At 46.2% G+C, this 21,650-nt stretch overlaps 1 protein-coding gene across 2 annotated transcripts; it reads right to left on the bottom strand.

The window, feature by feature from the left end:
- Window positions 1-16,651: 16,651 nt before the first annotated feature.
- On the bottom strand, window positions 16,652-19,924 carry LOC146177021 (isoinhibitor K-like). Of its 2 annotated transcripts, none has more exons than XM_084583058.1 (3): window positions 19,838-19,924; window positions 17,805-17,932; window positions 16,652-17,134 (listed from the first exon to the last, which is right to left on the bottom strand). In XM_084583058.1, exons 2-3 carry the CDS (start codon window positions 17,884-17,886, stop codon window positions 16,941-16,943), a joined length of 276 nt encoding a protein of 91 aa, XP_084439184.1. In that variant the 5' UTR covers window positions 17,887-17,932; window positions 19,838-19,924; the 3' UTR covers window positions 16,652-16,940. The 2 variants fall into 2 exon arrangements, with proteins under 2 accessions (XP_084439184.1, XP_084439185.1); XM_084583059.1 differs by having other exon boundaries at window positions 16,652-17,128.
- Window positions 19,925-21,650: the final 1,726 nt, after the last annotated feature.

Here is a 21,650-nt window from a genome sequence, read left to right as displayed (position 1 = left end):
ATCATTCTTCCGCACCTCCTAATGACGCCGTTCTCCGCAACATGATTAAAGAAGAGTTAGCTACCATCAGCCGCCCTATGACATCCGAACCTTCTGCAATCCGCCCAGCGCTGACCTACGCGCACGTCGCTGCATCCCCCCTTCTTTGGATCCCCCAACCCGACCGGCACCAACATACAATCACATCAATGCAGTGGCGATGGCTCAACCGACACAACCCAATTACGCACCTTGGCGTCCCCCCGGACCAGTCTGCTATTACTGTGGTATTAGAGGACATATATCCCTCTTCTGTCGTCGCCGCCTTCAGAACGAGCGCCGTGGTTACGACACCTTCGAATGCGACATGCCTTCAACCTCATATAATCAACGCCGGTCTATTCCAAGCCCACCTCGACGATCCTCCCCACCTCCAGTATCTTCCTCTGAGCCTCGTGGGAACCATGTATCCCGACGCCGGTCCACATCCCCATACCGCCGCTCAGTTTCCCCTCTCCGCCCCGCACCCGGTCTCCCTGTCCGCCATCCGGAAAACTAAGTGTTGCAGTTTGCGGAGGTCAAACTGCACGCTGCGAACTTACTAAAAGTCCTCCTGATCGCCCGTATAACGTTATTGGTGTTATCGCTGAAGGTATACCGGTTGAAGCTTTGATTGTTACAGGGGCTGCAATTTCTGTCATTCACGCTCATTTGTGCTACCGTTTGCGAAAAGTGACAACACCATATGATGGGCCTCAACTCCGTGGAGCCAATAACGTCCCTTTGCGCCCTTCAGCGAAGTGCACCGTACGAGTTGCTATCGACGACATCCGCCATCATGTGCAGTTTGCTGTGCTCTCACCTTGTGCGCATCTCATGATTTTCGGATGAGATTTTTTGTCAACCGCTTCAGCGTTAATTTCTTGTGGTGACCGTGTTATCCATATGACAGACAGCGATTTTTCATCTGACTTTTCTGAACGACATCATCCCCTCGTTGCCGCCGCTGATACTATTTTGCTCCTCAGTGCGAAAAACTACTTACTGTTGTTTCTGACCAGATCACTGACGGGGACGTACTCATAGCACCATCATATAGTCATCTTGCACGCGGCATCGCCTTCCCGTCAAGTCTTGTCCGGTTCCACAACGGCTCAGCGACAGTAGTGGCCACTAACACTTCCCGTGAATCCCTCGTGCTCCCAAAAGGAACTTCTCTGAATTGTATGGCGGATGTGCAACCTTTTTCCCTGATGGTGCTCACCGCCCCTCCGCCTCAGCAACATGTTTCGTCAGACGTCTCTCTTTCTGTTCTCGCAAAGACTATTAATCCTAAACTCACACCGAACCAACGCCAAGAACTGCTGACATTGCTTCGACACCACCAAGCCATTTTTGATGCCACTTCCACACCACAGGGACGGACTAGTGTTGCGCACCATCGCATCATTACTGAAGGTAACTCTATCGTTCGACGACGGCCTTATCGGGTTTCCCTCTCTGAACGAAAAGTAATTGAAGAAAATGTAAATGACATGCTTCATCGCAATATAATTCGTCCTTCAACAAGCCCATGGTCCTCCCCAGTAGTGCTAGTTAAAAAAAGGACGGCTCGGTACGCTTTTGTGTTGATTACCGCGCACTCAACAAAATTACCCGCAAAGATGTATATCCGATGCCGCGAATTGATGACGCCCTTGACTCCCTCCAAGGCTCCGAATATTTCTCGACCTTGGACCTTCGCTCAGGGTATTGGCAAATACCTATGCACGAGGACGACAAAGAAAAAACCGCTTTCGCAACACCCGATGGCCTTTGCGAATTGCATGTTATGCCTTTCGGACTTTGTAACGCACCAGTGACATTTGAAATAATGATCGACACTATACTTCGTGGCCTCAAATGGAGAACCTGTTTGTGTTACTTGGACGACATTGTTATCTTTTCGGCAACCTTTAATGACCATCTCACGCGCCTGAATGAAGTCCTCACCTGTCTCGCTTCGGCAGGCCTTCAGCTCAACACCAAGAAGTGCCACTTTGCACAGAAGGAAATTAGAATATTGGGACATCTGGTCAGCCATGACGGCATTCGCCCAGATCCTGAAAAAATAATCGCGGTCTTGAACTTTGCTCGTCCACAACGGATTACGGATTTGCGCAGTTTCCTCGGCCTCGCGTCCTACTTCCGGCGTTTTATAAGGCATTTTGCAACTATTGCTGCACCACTTCATGAGCTACTTAAAGCACGCAGCCCTTTCGTGTGGACTGAGCAGTGCGAAACTGCTTTTAATGACCTCAAGCACGCCCTCACATCAGATCCTGTTCTTGGCCACTTTAGTCACTGCGCTCCAACTATCCTGCACACCGATGCCAGTGGTCACGGTCTTGGCGCTGTACTTCTGCAGCGTGATGCAACATCGCGTGAGAAAGTGATTGCCTTTGCCAGTCGGACTCTCACTCCAGCTGAGAAAAACTACACCATTACCGAGCAGGAGTGTTTGCCGTCGTCTGGGCTGTCCAAAAATTTCGCCCTTACCTATACGGTCGGCACTTCACAGTTGTGACCGACCACCATGCTCGTTGCTGGTTGTCTTCACTCAAAAACTTGACAGGCCGACTTGGTCGCTGGATTCTACGCCTGCAAGAATACCATTTCGACGTCACTTATAAATCTGGTCGCCAACACCAAGACGCCGACGCCCTCTCTCGCTGTCCCCTTTCGGAATCCGCTTGCTGCTTTTCTTCACAAATCATTTCCACCTCTGACCAGAGCCGACCATCTCTTTGCCCGACGTATATCACAACCGTTTGTTTTGACGACTCTGAGAACAAGCACGCTCTCCGCTCACAGCAATTAGCCGATGCCTACTGCCGTCCTATCATCGACCGCCTTATCGGCGCTTCGGACCCGCCCAATGCTAGGTTTCGCCGACAGCTTCGCAGTTTCAAGCTCTAAGATGGCATCCTACTCCGCTACGTGTATTGCCCTGATGGAACTCGCTGGATCCCAGTCGCGCCACGTGTGCTTCGCCCACGTATACTGGCGGCTCTCCACGATGACGCTACTGCAGGTCACCTTGGTTTTGACAAAACCTACGACCGCGTGAGAAAACGATTCTTTTGGCCTGGCTTATCTTCCACCGTTGCCAAATACGTCGCATCCTGTCCTCTGTGCCAACGTCGCAAACGGCTGACTTCTTCGCCAGCTGGCCTTCTACAACCTCTTCCTTGTCCCACCACGCCATTCGACGTAGTCGGCATCGACTTATATGATCGCCTACCTTTCTCCTATGGGGGTAACCATTGGATTATAACAGCTGTCGACCACCTCACACGTTTCGCTGAGACAGCACCTGTACCGACTGGTTCCGCTGAAGAAGTAGCAAATTTCTTTTTGCGATCAATTGTATTACGACATGGCGCTCCTCGGGTGCTCCTAAGTGACCGCGGTACAGCCTTCTTATCGAAAGTCGTTGCCGAAGTTCTTCACGCTTCATCCATCCTTCATAAGACAACCTCAAGCTACCATCCCCAGACTAACGCTCTGACTGAGCGATTTCATCGCACCTTGTCGGACATGCTATCAATGTACATCACACCAGATCATCGAAATTGGGACACTATTCTACCATTCGTCACATTCGCCTATAATACAGCAGTACAGCGAACTACCGGTTACTCTCCATTTTTCCTTGTTTATGGCCGTCCTCCAACTACAATTTTCGACGCTTCCTTCTTCTCTACACCCGACTACTCCACATCAGTACCTACCCATTTTTTATCTCGTGTGGCCAGATGCCGTCATCTTGCCCGACTCAACACGGCAGCGTGCCAGGAAGTCCGCAAGACTCGCTATGATTCTACACATCGAGTGGTCTCTTTTCGTCCTGGCGACGAAGCACTGCTTTACACACCATTGCGCACCTCTGGACTTAGTGACAAATTCCACCACCGCTACGTAGGTCCCTATGAGATGATAAGCCAAACTTCCCCTGTGAACTACAAAGTGACGCCTGTTGATCCCCCAGCTGATCGACGCCACCGTGGAACTGAAATTGTTCATGTGTCTCGCCTGAAACCGTTTGTGCGCCGCGATGCATCACTTAGTTAGGAGCGGCCAGGCTGGCCGCTTCCGACCCCCCGGGCAGATTGTGTGAGCCTTCCGTGGATGTTCTTTAATTTGTACATGCCATGATCTTCCTCTTTCATTTGTACATACCATCATCATCGTCCCGCGGCGCCTGCTCCGGCACGCGCCTGGGTTTTGTCATCGGATTAAAACGCTAGACAAGGCATCGCTGGCCTTGCCGTCACGACCTTGCCGTCTCAACCTAGCCTTCTTTCACAATATATATATATATATATATATATATATATATATATATATATATATATATATATATATATATATATATATATATATATATATATATATATATATATATATAAGCAGATCAATCAAGGGGAAATGAGGGTGCTGGTTATAATACATGAAGGAAAGAAGCCAACAGTCGGCGAGGCCAAGGAAAGCGTTGGGGATGGTACTTTGTCTTTTTTTATGTTTACTTGGATGATCACAGAAATTAGTAATGTAATCTGTTTAGGGGAAAGATAATTAGACACAAAGTAGAAGAAAAAACAACGTGCCGATGGTGGGATCCGAACCCACGACCTCTGAATAACGCGTCCGGTGCTCTTCCAACTGAGCTACATCGGCCGCTGTCCCCCCTGCTACTTTCTTGGGTATTTATGTTGCCTGTATACGAACCTTGAGAGTGTTCACCAGCGCCACCCTCAGCCATAGCGGCGGACGTGGGACGTCCTTTGTTACCGCCAGTGTCACGTAGAATGTGATCAAGAGCGAGGGCGAAAGCTGTGCTAGAATATATATATATATATATATATATATATATATATATATATATATATATATGGCTTTCAAAAAATTTACAAGTGTTTTACCATTCGTCGGTTACGGCGCCGCAGAACACCTTGTTCTGTACGTACTACAAAGGACCGCGGGGCAGCTGCAGCACTAACTAGAGCGGCCTCGTTTTTGAAGTCTTGAACACAGACAGGATTAAGAGACCTCCATTAAGACGAGGTCCCTAGCACGATCATGTTTGTTGTAATAACGCACTTCCGATTTTCCATTCGAATGATATTTTGCTGCAACATCGGGCATTCTCTGTAGTGGGCCCCAGGATTCTTTGTATTGGGTTCTTGCACTGGATTTCTGCAGGCCTGCAGCGCAACACTCCTGATGTCGCCCTGTATACGAGAAGTGCGAGGGAGGGGTATTTCGATTTAAGTACAAGTCGCTAGATTTTTCGCACCATACTATAGACTGCCCCATTAGCTTACGTGTGTCTTGGGCTTACAGTCACGTGACTGAAACCATATTCAACAGCAAACCCTTCAAACTCGGAGCATAAAAATTGTGGTCCATTACCGTCACTACCGTCTTCGGAATGCCATGATGAGCAAAAATGCCCTTCATTATCTCTATGTAGTTGATGGGAAAAGCGCTATTTCCGGGTAGCGATACAGATATTCGACCAGCCCTAAAGACTGGCAATTGCTGATAACACACAAGTCAGCGCTAACTCTCTCTTATCCGAAATTCTCAGTAGCAGTGGGCATCAACAGATCTGAATTCAGAGCAGCACATCGCGCGTAAGTTTCACAGTCTTTCCCCTGCAGCGTAAGCTGTTCGCTAAGGCCAGTTCACAACTACAAATTTTTCGCCAATGCTCGGCCTAATGTCTTGATGCCCCCCGTGCAACTTTTCTAGCACTTCTTTTCTGAGGGACGGAGACACTATGAGTCTGGTTACACTGAAACGCAACCCATTGCCTTCAACTATAAAGGCGCGCTCTAGCCAATAAGGAGCGAGATGGGAAGGAAGCCTCGGTTTTTTTACCAGCCTTGACGACACAAAATTCGGAGGTCTTTGCAAACTGCATCGGTATCTTGAGCCTTTCTCACTATTTAAAGCCAATTATCTGCAGTTTTAAGTCTCTCAATACACAATTTTGCATATGAAGAAACTTCATACACAGTCAATTTTTCGGCTATTCGCTTATATCGTCCAGTTTAGAAAAACGTTTTGCACCAGCTGTAGAACCCAGAGCTTGCTCCACTGTGGGGAGGGTGATCTCTCGTAGAACGCACTTGTTCAGTTGTGCAAGATCTGCACACATCCTGACATCCCCACTCGGCTTTACCACTGGTACTATACCGGCACACACCTCCGTAGGCCCCTAAGCCTTACAAACAACGCCGATTTGCTCCAAGTTTTCGAGTTCGAGGCGGACGCGTTCCTTGAGCGGAATTGGAACTCTGCGTGGTGCGGGTATAGCATACGGAACCGCGTCTATGCGAAGCCGTATTCGATACTCTTCTGGTATGACGCCCAGGTTACTGCAAACTACGGTGCCTGGGACGCTACCGGTAGACCCTTTCTGCGCGACTGAGTGACTGCACAAACGTGACTGCTCCTAGGGCCTCCAGAGCGGGCAAACCAAGATAAACATATCGTAGCGGGCTGACCACTTGCCAAGAACGTTTTCTCTTCCAAGCGATTTTTGCTCCAAAGTTGCCCAAAACATTGAGGCTTATTGAACTATTTGCGCCTGTCAAAACCTCGTTTGCTCTCTTTAAGATCACAAGGAGACCGAAAAAAAGATGTCGGGACCACGGTAACTTCGGCCCTAGTATCAACGTTTCCAAACACTGGAACGGAGGTAAAACATACTTGTATTTATCTCGCTTTTGCACCTGGCGTTCTAAATTTTCTCTCAAACATTTCTCCCGTGTCTGCTTGCACGGACGAAAGTCGTACCTTGCGTTGGGTGCGTGTCGAAGTCTTTTTGATGCATGCTTCAGCAAAGTGTCCCTTTACGCCACAGAATTGCACTTAATTTTCCTTGCTGTGCAAACTGTTTGGGAATGCAGGAATTCACCGCAGTAGATGCATCACGCACAGAAGAAGTGGCGTTCTCAAATTGAGGCTTTCTGTGACGTCCCACGGCATCGACTGTTGCGAAGCCAACTGTCACATTTTTGCGCGGATCAGGTACCCTCGAAGCATGGTCTGTCGTAGAGTTGGGAAGGGGTTCCTGCTGCTGTGAAACGTCTCTTCAAGGCGTGGTATTGAAACGGCCGATGCTAGAGACAGGTGGAAGTCCATCAGTAACGACTCTGAGAGTTTGTGTCTCTCAGTCCGACGACGAACCTGTCTCCGATAAGCCTTTGCTTAAGTTCACAAAAATCTCACCGGCCCACTAAGATACGCAACGCAGTCATGAATTGATCTACTGACTCACCGGGCATTGGATGCCGCTTGCGAAAGCAAATGCTCTATTACACGATGTTGATCTCCTTTAAAAAACACGAGTCGAACGTCATCGCGTCCTTGTCCGAGAGACCGAAGGTGATTAAAACATCCCAAGCTTGCCGTCTCCTAGAGTCGAGAAGCGTTCGTACCTGTGGTTCTTCTGCACGTTCGTTTAGGCCCGACTCAAAGCGATAGTCATTAAAATGTTGATCCATGACCGCCACTCCGTTGTATTGTCGAAGTCCAGCGATGGCGGCTGTTGAAAACCCAGTAAAGTGAAGATTTTACTATAACATACAGATGCATGTCACCGCATCCACCTTTTTACGCAACATCAAAAGTCCCTATCACACATGTGAGACACTAACTACTGCACAGCAAAGTTACGAATTGTGTAACCAGGTAACAGATAAATTTGTTCTCTTGAAAAAAAAAAACAATCTGCATGGCTGAGACCAAGCGCGGCACGCACACACAAAAGATCCCTCATCATATCCCCAGCGAACGAGATAGAATTGGATTGGTAAAACGTTTATTTGGCCTGCAGTAGAACGCGCGCTGGCGCGCGCGCGCTCCGGACGGGGCCTACGTCGTCCTCTGGGCACCGGCCGCGCGGCCTGGGTCCCCGCTCGCCGTGGCCGGCTCGCTGGTTCCCTGCTGGGCCTGCGCCTTGATGACCTGCTGGACGGCCCAGAGTTGTTCGTCTTGATTGTTGCTCCCTGCGGCTGCTTCCAGTCGCGGCGGGATCTTCCCAAACTTAGTTTCTTCCTGGTACTTGTTGCAATTCCACAGAATGTGTGCGAAGCCAGCCGTCTCCGTTCGGCAGACTGTGCATTTGTCTGTCGGGTGCGTCTCGGGATACATTCAGTACATCAGCGACGGGCTGGGGAGTGAGCCCGTCTGTAGCTGTCTGAATAAAACGGCTTGCTCTCGAATGTGCCCCGAGCAAGGGGGTGAAAGAGTTCTGCAAGCTAGGCGGAACGGCTTGGTTATTTCGATGTAGTCGGTCATTCGGTCCTTGGTGCTGAACCACAGCGGCCAGTCGACCGAGACGCGGTCAGTTAGCGCGCGCGCCTCGGCGTGTGCCGTCTCGTTGTGGTTGGCGTAGCGGTCTGACGCCTCGCCCGCGTGCGCCGGGAACCACTTGATTCTAACTTTTCTGCTGCCATCGTCGTTCTTGGTTGCCTGCAGTATGCGCACCGCTTCTTTCGCTATCCTGCCTTTGGCGCAATTTCTCACCGCCTGCCTCGAGTCGCATAGCACTGTGTGGCAGTCGCGGTCCGCGATGGCCAGGGCGATGGCCACCTCCTCCGCTTGCTCTGCCTTGGTGCATCTCGTGCTGGCCGTCGTGCGATTGGTGCCGGTCGCGTTGACGACGACCGTCGTGAAGCCGTGTATCTTGGCGTACTCAGCCGCGTCAACGTAGCATGCGTGTGTGTCGGCCGCGTGCTGGTCTATCAGCACCTTGGCTCTCGCTAATCTCCTCCCTTTGTTATACTCCGGGTGCATGTTCTTCGGTACCGAGTCAACTCTGATGTTGCGCCTGATCTAATCGGGGACGGGGAGCTGCGTCTGCTCCCTGCCTTGATATCCAATTCCCAGGTTGTCCAGGATTTTCCGGCCGGCCTTGGTCATAGACAGTCTTTCGAGTTGTGCGGCGTATTGAGCCTCGGCTATCTCCTCCAGCCTGTTGTGCACCCCTAGCTGTAGGAGGCATTTGGTGCTCGTTGTTTCGAACAGTCCCAGTGCCTCTTGTAGGCTCTGCGGATGAGTATATCTGTCTTGTTTCTCTCGCTCTCCTGCCACTTGTGGTAGGCCGCCACGTACGCTACGTGACATATGACGAACGAGTGGATCAGTCTGTTCAGACTCTCTTCCCTCATTCCAAGGCGAATTTCTATTCTCGACCTGATCGCCATGACTGGAGCAAAAGTACCTGGAGTTTGGCGTTTGCCTTGACTAGACAGCTGTTTACATTGGCAGGCGCATCTCCGATTGACTCACATGGCGTCTCCTGACTCGTAACTTCGTTCTGCATTCCGAAAAATTGTCAAGCGGCTTAACATTCGTCGATTATGGCACAGCAGAATACCTTGTTCTGTGCGTACCACGAACGACAGCGGGGTAGGTGCAACACTAATTAGAGTGGCATTGGTTTTCAAATCTTGAACCCAGACAGGATTACCGACCTGCCACAATCCAAGTCCCTAGCAGGATCACGTTTGTTGTAGTAACCAGCTTCCGATTTTCGATTCGAATGATACTTAGCTGTAACACCAGTCATTCTCTTTGTACTGGGCCCAGCAGTTGAAGTTCCATCGCATCGCGTGGCCTAAGGCGTCGACCAACAGGATTTCTGCAGAACTGCAGTGCAGCACTCCTGGTGTAACCCTGTATGTGAGAAGTGCGAGGCAAGGTTCTTTCGATTTAAGTACAAGTCGACTGATTGTTTGCACCACCCCATCCACTCCCCAATTAGCTTGCGAGTGCCTTGGGCTTATAGTCACGTGACTGAAACCATATTCAACAGTAAATCGTTCAAACTCGAAGCATGAAAATTGTGCTCCATTATCTGTCACTACCTTCTCCGGAATGCCATGATGAGCGAAAATGCTCTTCATCATTTCTATAACGGTTACAGCTGTAGTTTATGGGATAAGCGCAATTTCCTGTTAGCTAGACAGATAATCGGCCAGCACCCAAATAGTGGCGATTGTTGATAACACACAAGTCAACAGCAACTCTCTTGCATGCAAAATTCTGATTCGCAGTGGGCATCAACGGATCGGAATTCAGAGCCCCACATCGTGCGGAAGTTTCACAGCCTTTCCCCTGCAGCGCAAGTTGTTTGCTAAGGCCTGGCCACCAATCCAACTCTGTGGCCAATGCTCGGCTTATATAAATGTATTGACTCCCGTCGTGCAATGTTTCTAGCATTTTTTTCAGAGGGACTGAGGCACTACGAGTCTGGTTCCTCTTAAAAGCAACCTTTGCATTCACCTATAAAGTCATGTTATTGCCAATAAGGGGGCGAGTAGGAAAGGAAGCCTCGGTTTTTCTGGCCAGCCTTGGCGACACGAAAATCGGAGGTCTTTGCAAACTGTATCGGTGTATTGAGCCGTTCTCAATACTTTCAAATCATCAATCACGATTTTTCATAAGAATAAACTGCAGACAAAGTCATTTCTCCGGCTCTTCGTTTTTTGCCAGTGATTGGCGCTCGCGAAAGGGCATCCGCAGTGACCAAGTGTTTTCCAGCAACATCAGTTCAGGCGTTCAGTCGTGTCCGACTATTCGTGACCCTATGGATCATGTCACGCCATGCTTTCCGGTCTCTCACTATCTTCCTAACATCACATAACTTCATCTGCAGTGCCTCGAGGATGCCATCTAACTATCGCGTTCGCTGCCTACCCCTTCTCCGGTGACCCTCAACCTTTCTCAACATCAAATCTTTCCCCAGCGACTCCTCTCTTCTCATCAGATGACCAAAGTAGCTGAGCTTTAACTTTAGAATTTGACCCTCCAATGAGCAGTCAGGGCTTATGGTCGACAATATCGACTGATTTGATCTTCTGGCAGTCCAAGGAACTCTCAAGAGTCTTCGCCAGCACCACAATTCAAACGCGTCAATTCTTCGGTGGTCAGCCATTTTCACAGTCCAACTCTCGCATCTATACATCACAACTGGAAAGACCATAGCACGAGTTATACGGATTTTGGTTGGCAGACTAATGACTCTGCTCTTTACTAGGCGGTCAAGGCTAACCATTGCTCTCTTTCCCAGAAGCAGGCGTCTCCTAACTTCATGGCTGCAGTCTCCTTCCGAGGTAATCTTCGAGCCCAAGAAAAGAAAATCTGTCACAGCTTCCACTTCTTGCCCCTTGATGCTCCAGGACTTGATAGGGCAAGACGCCATGATCTTAGTCTATTTAATGTTTAGTTTAAGCCCAGACTTCTCACTCTCTTCTTGTACGCGCATCAGAAGTCTCTTGAGTTCCACTTCACTCTCTGCCATTAAAGTGGTATCATCCGCATATCTAAGGTTGTTGATACGTTTTCCAGCAATCTTCACTCCAGCTGAAGACTCGTCCAGAACGGCCTTCCTCATGATGCACTCTGCATATAGGTTAAATAGGCAGGGCGACAGTATGCAGCCTTGCCTCACTCCTTTCTGAATCGGAAACCAATCAGTAAGACCATGCCCAGTTCTGACTGTGGCCTTTTGTCCTTCATACAGGTTCCTGAGGAGACAGATGAGGTGAATTGGAACTTCCATCTCTTGGAGGCTTGCCACAACCTGCTATCATCTACGCAGTCAAACGCTTTCGCATAATCAATAAAGCAGAAGTAGATGGGTTTCTGGAACTCTCAATTTTTTCCTCGATCTAGTGAAGGTTGGCAATCTGGTCTCTAGTTCCTCTGCCCTTGCGAAACCCAGCTTACACGTCCGGAAGCTCCCGATCTACATACTGCTGCAGCCTACCTTGGAGGATTTTCAACATCACCTTGCTAGCATGCGAAATAAGCGCGTTCGTGCGGTAGTTGGAACAATCTTTGGCACTGTATTTCTTTAGAATGGGGATTTAAACTGACCTCCTCCAATCCTGTGGCCACTGCAGCTTTGTCCAAATCTTCTGACATAATGTATGCAGAATGTTAACAGCGTCATGGTTGAAGTTTTGAAGCAAATCAGCTTAATGCCATCAATTCCGCTAGCTTTGTTCTTAGCAAGGCTGGCTAAGGCCCATTCAACTTCACTCTTCAGGATGCCCGGCTCGAGATGAGTGCTCACAACCGTCTTATGTTGGGTTTGCACATTCGGGTCCTTCATGTACACTTCTTCTGTGTATTCCTGCCACCTCTTCTTTATCTCTGAGGCTTCAGTGAGGTCCTTGCCTCGATTTGTCCTTTATCACGCCCAGCTTAGCACAGAAGCTTCCTTTGATATCTTTGATTGTCTTATACAGAGCTCTTGTGTTCCTTAATTGGCAGTTGTCCTCAACTGCTTGGCACTGTATGTTCAGCAAGGCATTCTTATCTCTCCTTGCTTTTTTCTGAGAATCCGCATTGAGAACCTTGTATCTTTCTCTTTCCCCCATAACTTTTGCCATCCTCCTTTCCTCAGCTATTTGCAAAGCCTCTTCAGATAACCAGTTTACTTTCTTGCATTTCTTTTGCTTTGGAACTACCTTAGTTGCAACTTCTTGTATTATGTCACGAACATCAGTCCACATCTCTTCGGGCTCTTTGTCTTCTAGATCTAATTCTTGAAATCGATTCCTCACTTCCACAGCATGATCTAATGGAATTTGATCCAGATCATACCTGAAAGACCTTCTAGTTTTCTGCGTTTTCCTCAATCGAAGCTTAATTTTGGCAACAAGAAGCTGATGATCGGTGCCACAATCGGTCCCAGGCCTCGTTTTTACTGCTTGTATAGCGCTTCTCCGTCTCTGCCGGCAAATAATATAATCGATCTGATTCCTGTACAGACCGTCCAGTGAAGTCCATGTGTACAGGCGCCTTATGTGCTGTTGAAAATGAGTATTCGCTATGGTCAGGTTGTTTTCTTGACAAAACTCTACTAGCCTCTGCCCAGCTTCATTTGGCTCACCAAGACCGAAATTGCCTGTAATTCCGGATATTTCTTCACCCCCTACCTTAGCATTCCAGTCTCCTATGAGAAAAACGATGTCTGATGATGGGGTGAGGTCTAAAAGGCATTGTAGGTCCGCATAAAATCTCTCAACGTCAGCTTCTTCAGCAGTAGTGGTCGGTTCACAGACTTGGATAACTGTTATGTTCAAAGGGTGACCTTGGATCCGAAGTGAAATCATTCGGTCGCTTTTAGGGTTGTACCCTAGCACTGCTTTGCCCATTCTTCTGTTTACTATGAGAGCGACCCCATTCCTTCTCTTGGATTCGTGCCCACAATAAAAGACATAATGGTCGCCGGAGTTAAATTCTCCCATTCCGGTCCACTTGAGCTCGCTGATACCCAAGATATCAATGTTCAATCTGTCCATTTCTCGCTTGACGACATCCAGTTTACCTTGCGTCATAGATCTTACATTCCATGTTGCTATGTGATATATCTCCTTGCAACATCGAACTTTCCGGTCGCTTCCCGACACATCCACAACTTAGCGTCCTTTTGGCTTTAGCCCAGCCGCTTCATTCGTCCTGGAGCTACTAGGAATCGCCCTTTGTTCATCCCCAGTGGCATGTGGGAAGCCTTCCAACCTGGGGGGCTCATCTTCCGGCGCCATATCATTAATGGTATTGTGACTGGCCATAGGGTTTTCTTGGCAGGAAATACTGGAGTGGGTTGACATTACCTTCTCCAGTGAATCGAATTTTGTCAGAACTCTCTGCCGTGACCTCTCTATCTTGGGTGGCCCTACACAGCAGAGCTCACGACTTCATCGAGTTTCGCAAGCCCCTCCGCCACGACAAGGCAGTGATCCATGAAGGGGTTTCCAGCAACATAGGCTATCTCAACACAGTAGCGCTTGAGTCGCCATTTGGACCACTGAATTCTTGGGGAGACCTTATCAAAGGGACTTTTCTACTAAGAAAACAAATGGCGTATGGTCCGTTTCGAATAATACATCTAGACCTCTGAGGTATTTATCGAATCTTTCTGCAGCGCAAGTTAGGGCTAATGTCTTCGTTTCTATTTGTGCACAGCGCTCCTCAGTCGTTGTGACAGAACGCGAGGAGAAGGGTACCGGCCGTCGCTCATCGTTACGTTACGATTGGGAAAGGACTGCACCCTGGCTGAAAAACGAAGCGCGCCTGCCGAAGAAATCGTTGGAATGCGAGGGTCGTACAAGACATGCATTTTTGCGGCGCAGATAACAGATTTTTCACTTTCGAACTCAGGCTTCAGTGCTGGGTCCCATATCCAGACCCTATATTTACGCAAACTATCGCGCAAAGGAGCGGTAGTATGAACCAGGTGCGTAAAGAAGCACACCGAATAGTTTGCCATGCCCAGAACACTGCGTCATCACCATCATCAGCCTGATTATACCCACTGCAGGGCGAAGGCCTCTCCCATATTTCTCCACTTAACCCGGTTCTGTGCTAGCTGCATCCACCTGACCCCTGCGAACTTCTTAATCTCACCCGCCCACCTAACTTTCTGCCGCCCCCTGCTACGCTTTCTTTTCCTTGGAATCCAGTTTGTTACCCTCAGCGACCGATCATCGGTTATACTCTCTCCGCACTACATGTCCTGCCAATGTCCATTTCTTCTTCTTAATTTCTACTAGAATGTCGGTAACTTGAGTTATTTCTCTGACCCACTCTGCACGCTTTCCTACCTCCTAATGTTACCCCTACCATTTTTCGTTCCATGGCATTCTGGGTTGTCCTCAATTTAAGTAACTTAAGAACACTGCGTAATTCCGCTAAATTGCACGGTGGCTTCATTGCTTTTAGAGCATTTGACTTAGCTGGATCGGGTTGTGCGCCTTCCTCACTTAGAACATGACCCAAAAAAGAAAGCCTTTTAACACCAAAGACACCCTTGTATTCGTTGAACTTTATATTGGATTCTGCCAACCTGGTCAAGACGTTACCATGTATAGGATCATGTTATTGCTGGTTGTTTCCAAATACTAAACTATCGTTCATTACTTTAAAGACTCCAAGCATGTCTGCCGGGATTTTGGAGATTCTTTTTTGGAAACACTCCGGTGCTGAAGTAATTCCGAAAGGTACCCTAGTGTAACAGTAACGCCAGAATAGGGTAAAGAATTTAGTAAATTCTTCCGAAGCCTTGTTTTAGCGTACTTGATATAAACCAGAATTTTCGTCCTGGTTAGAAAAAAGTTTAGCCCCGGCTATAAAACCCAGAGCTTCATTCACAAGGGGGAGGGTGAACTTCTCTTGTATAACGCCCTTATTCAGTTGTGTAAGGCCTACACAGATCCTGAAATCCCCACTCGGCTTTACCACTGGTACTCTACCGGCACGCCATTCCGTTGGCCCGTTAAACTTACGAATAACATCCATTTGCTCTTTTTTTATTTAGTTCAAGGCGAACGAGTTACCTTCTTCTTCTTCTTCTGTAATAGCAGCCACCCCATTATCAGAGCATCCCTGCAACTAAATTTGTGAATCTCCTTACCAACAAGTGGTCTCTTTCAATTTTACCGATCGACCCGTATTATTTGTTTTTATGAAGGACGTTTATGACTCAGTGCGTTTTCCGACAGTTCGCTTTTTTTATGAGTACTTATTCTCTTTTACAAGAAAAAAATTTATACAAAGAATAAATATCTTTCTGTAGCCCTCTCCATTATATCGTTCTCTCTATTCGGAATGCATGGGCCATGATGTGTTGAGAAGAGTACGTAAAATGGCAATTTCGCCTTGTAGTGAAACGTTATTTATAACCTTCATGCCCAAGTTCTATCTGTGAAAATGTGGCTTCTCAAGAAAAATACTTTTGTTTCTTCTGCTATTTGTCGGAGATGTGATACACCTGAAACCATCGAACGTTTTTTTTGCCTGAAAAGATGAGATATTATTTTGGTATATTTTACAAAGAACACTCAAGAAAGACCTTGTATTGAATTCTCCCAGTTTACGGTACCTAATGGCCACCCAATATGATCATGAACCCTTTGACATGATTTTCCTCCTTGGACTGCGCAGCCTGTGAAAAACACGGAAGTTGGACCCCAATGCTGGGCCTCTAGTTTCCCCTAGTTCATTTCAGCCAGATGATGCACCAGCTGAGTGGCACTTATAAATATAAGGACTATCAACCGGAATGGCTCCAAGCATTAATGTGTTGTTTTTCTTTGCCGCCGTTTTAGACCGGTTGTGGTGAAATTTGTTTTAGTTATGTGGTGTTGTATAATAATGCTGGTATTTTCTATAGATGTGTTTTCTTAGCGATTGCTAAGTGTTCTGTTAACATATATTTTAAATGTGTGATGTTGTATATTTCAATTGAATTTGTTTGGCTACAAGCTGATTACTTTGTAAATAATATATATAGCTCGCATCTCAATGTAAACGCGGGTAATTAATACCATGCTGAAAAAAAAATCCCGGCCGTGGCTCAGTTGGTTAAAGCGCTCTGCTGTGGATACGAGGGATGGAAGTTTCGATTCCTGGTGGAGACAATGTTTTTATGAGGAGAACGTAGCTCCTCTGCGCAGTGTACCTGCGGACACTCGAGGTCTCGCTTTGACTGTCGAGTTTTGCTTTTGCAACAAAAATTGCTGAAGAAAAGAAGAATTCGATATTATGATTTTGTTGCCTTCAAGGAGATGCAGCGCACTCGTTACGTCGTGGTGGCCGATAAATTTTAAAAACGTTTAATACTTTTGAGAGAAAACAAATACGTGGACTATTTTTTGCCAGTCACAATAGCTCAGTTTTTTTAATTTTAGCTGTGTACTCAATATGGCAAGGGAATAACAGCATTTATTAAGATTGTATTTCTTCACTTTCTTGGGTGAATTTTCAGCTATATTCATGTGGGTAGCATAATCACGTATTATGGTTTTCAAATCTTTTGCTCGTGGTGTTATGCGTTGATACGGGAGAAGTGGTTAATTTCTCATAGGTAGGCATGCCATTTTAGGCATGCGCGATCACATCAGTGAAATCGTGCACCGCTCGTCGCAGTCGGCGTAAGTGTGGAAGTTGTTTTCATTCCCTTGGCATCCGCCGTAGACGAACTCTTCGCAATCATTTGTGAGAAGGTTGTAGAAGAAGCGCTGCATGTCACCCTTGCATGGTCCGGCCTCTGCCGGATAGGTGCACTCCTCAGGAGGCCCCCCTGCGCCTGAACAAATACCCTTCATGCAGCGATTCATTTCACTAGTATGGCTTCACAAAGCAACGAAACATCCTGAAACCTAAATTTATTCAGCTTTTGTGCAGAGGTACGTTTCCTATTCGCGCAACGTCTCCGGCACGAAATGTAACTATCACTGTTAGTTGCTACAGATGCAAATTACTTCCGTACAGCTTTATTGCACCAACTGCGAAGTAGGGCACGCCTAGTGGGCATGTTCGACGGTATGACATTAAACACACAGTATCACTTTTCACACTAGAATATAAATGAGAGATTCAAGAAGAAACATATGGTGTATGCCACAATTCCTTTCTGTGTCGAATGCAACTCTAGAAAATATTATTTATCGAGCCTACCATTTCCGCCTAAGCGTTTCATGAAATGTTGATTAGAGCAACTTGGGAGTAACGAAGGCAAGGTTCCTCAATATGATGCTAACTGTTACCGCGATGGTTATGCTGTCTTGCGCAGCCGGTTTTATAAACGAAGGTGTTGTAAAGAGATCTGGTCTCCACGTAGAGGCATTTATCCAATTTGCTGCTCCCAACATCTCATTTCACACATGCAGATCTTGGCGCCCATCTAAAACCCTCTTCCCCATCGAGAGAAATACCACCTTAGAGGCACTCCCCGTCCTCTCGTAAATTGAACTCACTTCTCATCAATCCAATAAGAGTGCCGCTGACGACCCCGAAAGTGACGACAAGAAGCAACACCAGGGATGACTTGGCCATCATAATTGAATGAAGCTCTGGACATGAACGTCGGTGTATCGAAGCGTAGCTGAAAGAGATTGTGAAACACATGAGGGTTATGTAATTTCATCTTGACAAGAACATTGTACGTATAATAGAGATGAAAAAAAAATCATGATTGACGCGAGGCAATTTGATATACCTAGCAAATATTTATGGCTCTCATTCAAGTTTGCGCCTACAGCACATATTTTAAAGTTATACTTGTACTTCTGAGTAGAAAACTTTCATGTCTTCATAAAGATATCAGTGAGGAACTTATATAGAACTGTCCGCATTTTTTCTCTAAAGCATTAAATGAATTCTCATCTCACCTCAATATACATCTGAGGTAGCGACTGAGGTTTCCAGGGCAGACTAAGATGAAGAAGGTGGCTATGCAGAATGAAAGATAACTAAACAAAAGTTGAGGGGCACGAATTGAGACTTGTCGCATTTTATCAATTTATGCCATGCTGGAGAGCGTTCTAATATAATCAGCAAAACATGGAGAGATATTTTTAAACGTGCACCTGCTGCATTTTCATGCCATACGCACTTAGGCCCACATTCTATGACTACACAGCCTAGAATCGGCCGCCGAGTGTATACCTTCTGCTATAATTCTTTTTACAGTGGTGGAAACCTCAAGTACTTGTCAGTGTTTTACTCCTCGTAGTTTTATACACCTCCTCTATATGCCTTTCTTGCTTATTATGCCCCCGTAAAAAGTGCACAGTGGAAGTTGATTTTTGCAAACTTTTTAAGGGACTACCAATAAAAATTCACAAAATTCACAGTCTAAAGCTAAGGAAGATGTTCAAAACTAGGTCATTCTTCTTTAGGCAGAATATGATTTCCGAGGATAAAAAACCTCACACGTTTCCAGAATAAGCACCACAACCATTTCAAATCACTGATACTGGCTTATTGGTTTGCATGCTGTAGACACCAGCGCAGTAGTAACAAAGAAGAAAGGATAGGACGCATCCTTCTAGATTCGTGTGCGTTGCTACTGCGCTGCATTTTCCAGTGAGCAGAGCATTCATCTGTAATCTTATGACAAGGAGCTGCATTCGTATACGCTGGGACGTTGGACTGGTCCTTCACTTTTTAACCACGCTGTCCACTTTTTTATTGTCCTAAGATACTTCTTCAAGCTGTGAGAATGCGCAGCCTGATGTACTTTGGTATGTCATCATCGTGTCTGCTAAGTTCTTTCGCCAGCCAACAGTAAATTCCACCCGCTCCGCTGCTGAGCCCCTACGCAGAACACTTCTTGAAGACGTTTACTTGGTGTAAGTTTGTTAAAATTGTTTGACAACAATGCTTTTTTGTCATTCCTTTCTTTCTAATAACAAAACTAAGGCTTCCTTGAACAATATTTTAAGCAAGAATTTAATGGCTGTAAATATACAAATCTTTCAGATGTAAATCTTTACTTGAGCATGTACAAGTAGAATTCAGGATAGAACCACGACATTTAAACACCAAAACACTAAAGGTAAAGTTGCATAAGAAACAAACCTCTGCTGGGTGCCAGCATGTTGCACGAATGAGTTGATGACGAAACTAAGAAAAAATTGCGAAAACCTCTCGGTGAGTGCATGAGCACAAAGTGTTCGCGGAGTTTCAAGACGACAACACTATCAGTTTGTAAGACTGACTAGTGTATTTATGACAGGGCACCAGTGGAAAACAGCATTTTAAATACTGATAGAATTTTTGGCTGAAATGCTCATTGTGAGAGGTTTACTACCTAATTGCGGTTGAAAGGAGAAAAGGTAAAAACCTTGTACACTAGCTGTAGCTGCAACAGTTAAGAATTATTTTATGCATATGCCCGAGGCAATGTTCAAGCCTAAACCATGTAATCAAAATAACCCATGTAATTTTTCATAGACCAAACAGCACGTCAGTCTCGCTAAGGCAGCATGAAATGCTCCTCGCTTACCTTCTTTTATAACAATGAACGTGGAGTTGCGGCTGGTACTGCTCAGCGTTGAGCAGTGTAGGTCTGGGCACTGATCGAGTTTATATACTGAAACCCTCCTCGAAGAAGTAGAGAACCAATTATTGGCCGGCATTGATGACATCTAATAGGAACTAGAAATGGGCTTACATGTGAAACAAACAATAGCAAAGACTGAGGAGTTTTGAACCAATTAGGGGCTCCGCGACCTCTCTTGCCAACTATATCTTTCACGGCCAGCAGAAAAAACATCCAGTGGGGCGCATTATTTTTCTTTTTTTACTTCCGGGGAAAAGTGTATATAAGATTTGTGTCGGCCTTGAACTCTTTGGTCGCTCTGCGAGGAGATATCAAGAATACCGCACTCGAAAATACGCTCACGGGTTGCTACTATATGGTATCAGAAATACAGCATTCGTTTCCAGTCTAAAGACTGAGACAATCGTGAGAAAAAAACGAATGCTTCATTGCGGAAATAGTGCATATTGTGTAAAAAGCGCAAATCACTTAGCTGACAAGTGCCTACTTTGCCACAAGCTGAATGCGAAGTTGTTTGATTATCAAGCTGTTCTTTCGCTAGCGAAACTTATATCACAAACAACATTTTAGAGAGCAAAATAAAATAACTGGACCGGACAATCCGGAAACCTAAGTTTTAGTTCCATCGTCACAAATCATTAGACATGGCATTTCTGGTCCTCTGGAACTGCCGTGGACTAATTAGGAACTACAGTGATGTACCAGAGCGTTTAAATTTACTTTCCCCTGTTGCTCTATGCTTACAGGAGACAAACCTGGGGCCAAAACACACATTCTAAAAAGTATAAAGTGTTCCGCAGCGATTCCAAAGCAAGCTATATAATAGGATATCCGGAGGTGTTTCTATTATAATTCAGAATTCGGTTGAAGCTCGTCAAATTGACCTCAAACAAATTGTGAGACCGTTGCAGTCACCATCCAACAATACAAAATAATAACGTTTATGTTATGTACACCTTGCAATCAATTCAAATGTCACTCTTCATGACCTGGAATCGCGTTTTAAAATAGCTACCAAAGTTGTATCTGGTTGTTGGAGATTTTAATGCAGAGTCTACTTTTTGGGGAAGAAACCAAACCGATTGCACATCCCGTATTTTAAAATATTTTATTTGTTGCAGCAATGTTTGCTTGCTCAATACTGGAAAGCCTACTTACTGCTCGCCAATTACTGGAGCGATGAGCTGTCTAGATCTGTCCCTTAGTCCACCGGCAATTTTACAGATTTTAAATGGGTCGTTCTTGACAACTCCTATAGCAGCAATCATCAACCTGTAATTATGAGTCTAACGTCATCGCCATCAATCACATTAACAAAACCACAACGGTGGAAGCTGGAACTGGTCGACTGGGTGTTTTTCGTGAAAAGGCTGACTTATAAAAATTTAATTCCGACAGTGTTGTGGAGAAATTAAATGAAATATTCGCAGCCTGTATTATTGACACTGCTCACCTATCTTTCCCCGAACATGGGGAGTGATACGACAAAATTGTAAAGCTTGGTACACGCAAGAATGTAGAAAAGCAAAAAAGGAAGAAAATAAAGCATGGGGAAGTTTTGCGGCGCTACCAAACACATGTCAACCTAATGAAATTTAAGAAGGCAAAAGCTAAAGCGCGGTATATCCGCCGCACGGCTGAAAACGGCAGAAGTATATGCGGAGAGAAGAACGGCAGAGTTACGGCAGAAGTATATGCCCTCCACTAAGGCTCAATTACATCAAAAAACGCGTGGGAGAAAGTACATAAACTGGCT

This window comes from Amblyomma maculatum, chromosome 10, assembly GCF_055883805.1.
Source record: "Amblyomma maculatum isolate TAMU_Amacu chromosome 10, ASM5588380v1, whole genome shotgun sequence".
Classification (NCBI taxonomy): domain Eukaryota; kingdom Metazoa; phylum Arthropoda; class Arachnida; order Ixodida; family Ixodidae; genus Amblyomma; species Amblyomma maculatum.
The sequence above is the reverse complement of the archived record's forward strand: the minus strand, read 5'-3'. Positions and strand labels throughout refer to the sequence as shown.

What these genes read in the sequence shown, in the direction of transcription:
- LOC146177021 (XM_084583058.1), bottom strand. Translation starts at nt 17,886, where the DNA reads ATGATGGCCAAGTCATCCCTGGTGTTGCTTCTTGTCGTCACTTTCGGG. An exon ending in TCTTATTGGATTGATGAGAA is followed by an intron (nt 17,135 to 17,804) that starts GTGAGTTCAATT and finishes GTATTTGTTCAG; the next exon opens with GCGCAGGGGGGCCTCCTGAG.